The 6,948-nt window shown below is 36.6% G+C and overlaps 1 protein-coding gene across 1 annotated transcript in view; it reads right to left on the bottom strand.

The window, feature by feature from the left end:
* Positions 1 to 2,461: 2,461 nt before the first annotated feature.
* Positions 2,462 to 6,948, bottom strand: part of OCA2 (OCA2 melanosomal transmembrane protein) — a gene marked incomplete at its 3' end in the record, with an annotated part of 172,849 nt that continues 168,362 nt past the window's right edge. The window contains exons 19-21 of the mRNA XM_029283403.1: positions 5,500 to 5,559; positions 4,456 to 4,560; positions 2,462 to 2,555 (exon numbers count right to left, since the gene is read on the bottom strand). Coding sequence (XP_029139236.1) covers positions 2,462 to 2,555; positions 4,456 to 4,560; positions 5,500 to 5,559 — 259 coding nt within the window. The remainder of the gene's footprint in view (positions 2,556 to 4,455; positions 4,561 to 5,499; positions 5,560 to 6,948) is intronic.

The following is a 6,948-nucleotide window of genomic DNA, read 5'->3' as shown; positions in this document are numbered from 1 at the left end:
TATTAGGTTTTCATCAGCCAGACATACCCTTGCTGAGATTCGAACCTGGGCTGTCTGCATGTTAAGCAGAAGTGTTGCCCCTAGGCCACAGGCTCTTTCTCACTTTGTTAGCTACAAGAGACAGGGGAAGAGGATGAAAAAACCGAAAAATATCCACCATCCTAAGAAACCCCAAAGACAAAATTGAATTAGAAAATCAAGGAGTATATGAAAACCCATGCACCGCCTGCCCCACCACATACATCAGACAAACCAACAGAAGAATAAATGCACGCATTGAAGAACACAAGAACTCAGTCAGAAAAGAGGAACTAACTTCTTCCCTGGTCCAACACCTTAAAGCCACAGGACATACAATTGACTTTAAAAAGACCAGAACTATTGCCAAAACTGAACACTTTAACAACAGAATAATCAGAGAAGCCATCGAGATAGAAAAACGCCCACACAGCATGAATAAACAAGATGATACCTCCCGCCTACCAGCCATTTGGAAACCCGCCCTTATTGGCAAATGAGTCCCTAACACAAAGAATGACACCAGACCCACACTCACGAAAACCACACAGGATGTCACCACCACATATCCACGCAAAAAGCAAACCCAAATCCACACAGATGATGAGGCACGACCACAAACCAGAAGCCAGTCCACAGCTGCATCATTAGCCACTTTAAACCCCTCCAATCCATACATGAAGCAAACTGACACCCACCATAAAGATGTGGCACGACCACGAACACGAAGCCAAACAACAGCAATGAAGCTCACCATCTCAAATCCCCCTGCAACTCAAACTAACCTGAGCACAACAAAGCCCCCACCCAAACAGAACACTCNCCCACCCAATCAGCTCAAACCCCACTGGCAGTTAAAAGGAAGAAACAGCTGCGATCACACACACTACTCCCAGAAGCACGAAGCTGAAGACACCAGCCTGAAGATGACGAATGTGACTTCGTCGAAACGTCGCCAAGACACTTCTAATTCTACGCGGGAGAAAACCTGAATAACTAAAGACCTACATATATATATATATCCGAAATTACTTTAAAATTACTATATATTTGTTTTCTGAGGTTTTCGCGGGTGTTTGTATGTAGGTCTTTGGTTATTCAGGTTTTCTCCCGTGTAAAATTGGAAGTGTCTTGGCGACGTTTTGACAAAGTCCCATTCATCACCTGGTTTTTGTTTACATTTCCAACAAATATTTGATACGCTTTTTAAAAACTTCTCTAGTCTAACTGGTTTCATATGCCATCTATAAAACATTTTATATAAGTTTTCCTTATATGCAGCTGCTTTAGTAAATTTAGTATTTCGATCCCAAAGTTTTTGCCAATCTTCTAAGTCTATAGAATAACCAAAGTTCCTTGCCCACACTATCATTGTTTCTTTTACTTGTTCTTCTTCCATCTTCCAACTTAACAAAAATTTATAAAGTTTCTTGATTAGATTTTCATCTGTTTTTAAGAGTATTTTATCTAATGGTTTCTGTTCTTTGTAGAATCCCATTATTTTTTTATCTTTCTCATATCTTGTTTGAATTTGCAGGTAAGACCACCATGTTAAATCGATACCATGTTGTTGAAGAACTTGCCTGTCTTTAAGTTTTCCATCTTTATCTAAAATGTCTTTATACATAACAAGTTTGTCATAGTTAATTTGAATTTCTCTAATAAAAAATAAACTTTAAAATAGTCCCAATTAATTTTTTTTCTTAGTAATGGAGTCTGTGTGGGAGGGGGGAGAAAAAACCCTCCTCCTTCCTCCCTTCAAGCTTCCAGCTTTAGTTAAAGACAGGTTATTTATCTCAAAAGAAAATCCACTTTCCACAAAGAGCAGAAGTATAGTCTCACCCGGACCAGCTGCTTGCTTTCAAAATCAGCTGTTTTCTGTCTCCGAAGATCAGCTGCTAATGGTGACTCGCATAAATGCGATTCACCCTTCTTTTGCTGGTTCCAGGGGTTGCTTTGGGTTCGGAGAGCTGGCTACCGCCAGCTCCTGTTTTCCAAAGGTTCGCCCTTCAGCAGCCACCCCTCCAGGGTGGCTTTTAGCCCAAACGGGCTCACCAGCGAAGGAATTTCGGACCCAGGGAACGGACGATCGTTCCCCATGGTCTATAGTCAGCAAGGTCACTGGAAATCCTCTCCCTAATACTATTCTTAATACCATTATTGACCAGACCAGTGAAATCAAGCACGAAGTCAATTTCAGTTCCACTTTCTAAAGAGTTACTATCTCTTTGAGGATATAAAAATACTGATTACATGTGCTAAAAGGTTATATTTTTTAAAAATGAATATTTTTAAATATGCAACTTGATTATTTATGGATCACATTTTAGTTAACTACAAAAGTGTTTAATCTGACTGAAAAATTAACACCCTAAATTTAGTGTGTTGCTTTAGCTCTCACTGGTAATGTACATTTCTTCAAACTATCATCATTACAGCTTACCTCCAAGACAGGCACCTATGGCTAATGCAAAGATCAGTGGTTTTACGGGTAAATTAACCTCAGGATCTTGACTTAGATTGAGAAGTACAGGAATCTACAAAAGGTACATTAAAATAATAAATAGTAAGAGAAACAATATGATTAAGATTAAAGATGATAACCAGTTACAGTGAAAACAAGAAACTTGATTTCTAACTTCTTTTAAAAGTGCTTGGTACAATTGTCCTGGGATGAGATGAGTGCTCATGTAAGTGCCCTTCATCTAAGTACTTTTATATATGGAAATTAGCATAAAGAGAAAGGTTACTCTAGATTTTCCCTTGAGAACTGCAGGGGATTTTAAAAACAATCCCACCAAAACCACAAAAGCCCAAAAAATATTAGATCCAAAGATAGATCAATCTGGATTTTTGCCAAAAAGGCAATTAAGGGGCAATGTGAGAACTATTTTGAATGTCATTGAATATTTACAATACCACCAAGAAAAAGAAACAAAGATGATATTTTTGCACAAAGAGCAAGTTTGACAGCTTAAATTGGGTCGTTATGTTTAAAGTTTTGGAAAATATGGACTTTCTTCCCAAAGAAAGTTATACAACTCAGCAAACTGATATCATTGTCAATGGAGATTTATTGCTAACAAAGAGTTAAAGGGAGACTGGTATAGCTATTGTTATTTAACTCTTTGTTAACAATCCAAAAATTTAGCGTATAAATTGGCAGTAGCGACTGCTCCCTGTGGATAGCCCTATATTGGGCTGATACAGGCAAAAGATTTCTTCTTCCCATATTTGGGCCGATAGGGTGCATCAAAAAAACACTTAAGACATGTGTGTGTGTGTGTGTGTGTGTGTGTGTGTGTGTACACAAGGGTGCCTTTTATATTCCCTTTACTTTTTATTTTAGTCAAAGTTTTGACTAAATATATTAGACAAGATGAGAAAAGATCACATCTGAAGATTTTTTAAAAGAAATGTATAAATTGAGCCTTTGTTGATGAATGTGTGTGTGTGTGTGTGTGTGTGTCTATGTGTTATAGTTTTCTTCAGTAACAAATGATGATTGAATGACCTGAAGATGTTCTACAGCATATTTTGCATTCTAGATAACCCTCCCCATTTATCCCTTTTGACTTTTATCTCCTATTTCTGTCCAATAAAAGAAAGAATGGATGGATAGGGTACATTGTACAGTATTGGCAATAACAATTTTAACTCTTTTTAAAAAAATATTCTTTAACATTCTGGTAAGGAGTAGACATACAAGAAATTTCATAATTATTGTTAGTTGATTTAATATAATATTTAGGTCATAGTAATAAAACTGAAAAATCTTAACAGATGGCTCAAAGTTGGCAGCATATATCGTAATAGCAGTTTATTAAAAAAAAATGTGTACAAAATAAGGTTTTCACGAATAACACTCTGAAAATAGAATATCTCAAATATTCTGTCTTTTTTAAAAAAAGAGAGAGTCAAAGTGTTCCATAATGTAAAGGTCACCACTGGGATGACATGTGTCCACTCCACTGCCTTCACCTCCTATGTGATGGGGACCCTCAGCAAGAACCCTTCCCTTCAAGAATGCACATGCCAATTCTATGGCCATCTTCAAAAAGGGAAAATAGAAGAACCAAAAGGGTTGCAGAGAGTTATCAATATCTGAAAAGATTCTAGATCAAATAAAAATAACTTCATCTCTAAGCACTTGAAAACCACACAGTGATGGATTTATTAGCATGGATTTGTCAAAAAGAAATATTGTCGGACTAATCTCATTTTATTTATTTCTTAATGAAGTATGGGAATTGCTATAGTAACTTTAACATCTCAGAGCATTAAAGTAAGAGCCCCCTTGGCAATAAAGTAGCTGGGGATGTGGAAATTAATATCTGAAAGTACCAAAGAAAAATGTATAGTGACCTAAACATCTCGTGACGTGCAGATACTTTATGTTATATATCTAACAGAAGGATGCAAAGACAAAGGACTTACCATTGTAGCAGTGAATGGAATATTGTCAATTAGAGATGATGCCAATGCAGAGACCCACAGAATTAAAATAATAGCAACTGTCAAGCGTTGCTCTTCAGGGACCACCTGGAAGGCAGGCAGGACAGAAAGGAAGAATTAAATAGATGGCCTTTTTCATGAAAGCAATTATTTTGCAAATAAGAATGTCATTGATTTATCCTTCTATAACTCATGTTAAAATTCTGCAGATTTGTATATAACTCAATGTTAGATAGGTCAACTTTATTATGTCTTTGAGCAGCATAGTAGAAGTTATTGTTTTAAAATGTTTTGTTTTAAAACTCAAATTCAAATATGTACATAAAAATAGCACAACTATCTGATTCAGTAGAAATAAGAAAACAAGAAATAGATAGAAAAATGTCTATCTATAAAATTAGATAGAAATTATATTCTGTGTTCCAGCTGTGCTCCAAATAGTTTGGGAGGGGAATTAGTCCAAAATGTATATTTATTTCCCCAAAAAATTGCTCTGAGATTCCAAATAAGCCACATAGATGCTCATAGATGATCAAAATCTGGGGGGCTGTGACCGAAGGCTTAATTTGTGACTATCTGCCACCTCCCTCAAAAAACAAAAATCAGTTACTCTTCTGCAGCTGTTCTTCTACATTGTTGCAGCTACTTTGGAATTATTTTTCATAAGTTTTTAAATGCTCATGATATGTTTCCACATTAAATATATTCACAGGTCCAAAGGATTGTAAGACGCTCCCCTACAATCAAGGGTTTAAGTATGATTCCCTTTCCTGAGAGGAACAGTAGTTTGAGAATAATAACATCCAGATTTAGTATTGGGGCTTTTTAAAAAAATCCCTTATTTCCAAATTCTATCTTCTAATAATTAATCTAAGAGGAAAAACCCCAGGATTTCACTGCATGGCTTGCCTTTGAATCTAGGACTGTATCTCTGACAGCAGAACATAATCATTAATTTAGTACCATAAATATGAAAAAATATAATTTATCCTTTTTAAATTTTAAAAAATGTATTGTAAACTATACCTTTATCAACAAAGCTGTTTGTTCTCCTATGTATTCTATTAAATGAAGATGAGCCAAAGCCTAATTTAAAAAAAGAAAGAAAGAAGGAAATGAAATTAAATAAATTCAGCAAATAAAATATGCATTCTAAATTATTAGGCAAAATTGCCCACTTGCAGTAAATTACTAATCCAACAAGTTTTTAAAAATAGTGGTTACACATCTAACAAAAGTTAGTAAAATAGAACCTGGGTTCTCTCTCTCTTCCCAGTAATTAAAACAAACATAATTGTTTTTCCTTCAAGAAAGACTGATTTAAATTTTCATTTAATATTGATTCTCAAGTAGATGTTTAATGAATAGAATAGAATAGAGCTTGAAGGGATCTTGGAGGCCTTCTAGTCCAGCTCCCTGCTCAACCAGGAGAACCTATATCATCTCAGACAAGTGACTGTAGCCTCTTTTTAAAAATCTCCAGTGATGGAGCACCCACAATTTCTGGGGGCAAGCTATTCCACTGGTTAATTGTCCTCAATGTCAGGAAGTTTCTCCTTAATATCAGGTTGCTTCTCTCTTTGATCAGTTTCCAACCATTATTTCTTGTCCTGCCCTCTGGTGCTTTGGTGAATAATGTAACCCCCTCTTCTTTGTGGCAGCCCCTCAAATACTGGAATACTGCTATCATGTCTCCCCTATTTCTTCTTTTCTTTAGACTAGCCAAACTCAAGTCCTGCAGTTGTTCTTCGTATGTTTTAGTCTCCAGACCTTTGATCATCTTAGCTGCTGTTCTCTGAATTTTTTCCAAACTCTTAACATCTTTTTTTGTGACATGGTGACCAAAATTGGCTGCAGTATTCCAGGTGTGGTCTTACTAGGGTTTTATAAAGTGGTACTAATACCTCGTGTGATCTTGATTCTATGCCTCTGTTTATACAACCCAGGATTGTATTAGCTTTTTTGGCTGCTGCTGCACACTCCTGACTCATGGTTAAGTGATTGTCCACTAGGACTCCAAGGTCCCTCTCACAGTTACTGTTTTTAAGCCAACTCTTGCACAATCTGTACTTGTACCTTTCATTTTTCCTGCCTAAATGTAAAACTTTGCTTTTCTCCACATTGAAACTCATTTTGTTGGATAGGGCCCATTGTTCAAGTTTGTCAAGATCTTTTTGGATCCTGAGTTTGTCTTCTGGGGTGTTGGCTACTCCTGCCAGTTTGATGTCATCTGCAAATTTGATGAGTTCCCCTTCAATTCCTTCACCTAAGTCATTGATGAAGATATCGAAGAGTACTGGGCCTAAGACGGAACCTTGTGAGACCCCACTGCTTACTTCTCTCCATGTGGATGTAGTGCCGTTGAGGACTACTCGAGTACGGTTTGCCAGCCAGCCATCTGGTGGTGATGTTGTCTATTCCAACTTTTTCTAGCTTGCCAAGGAGTAGGTTATAATAATAATAATAAAGTTGGAA

Source organism: Protobothrops mucrosquamatus, unplaced genomic scaffold (assembly GCF_001527695.2).
Source record: "Protobothrops mucrosquamatus isolate PMUCROS unplaced genomic scaffold, P.Mucros_1.0 scaffold77, whole genome shotgun sequence".
NCBI classification, from domain to species: Eukaryota; Metazoa; Chordata; class Lepidosauria; order Squamata; family Viperidae; genus Protobothrops; species Protobothrops mucrosquamatus.
The sequence above is the reverse complement of the archived record's forward strand: the minus strand, read 5'-3'. Positions and strand labels throughout refer to the sequence as shown.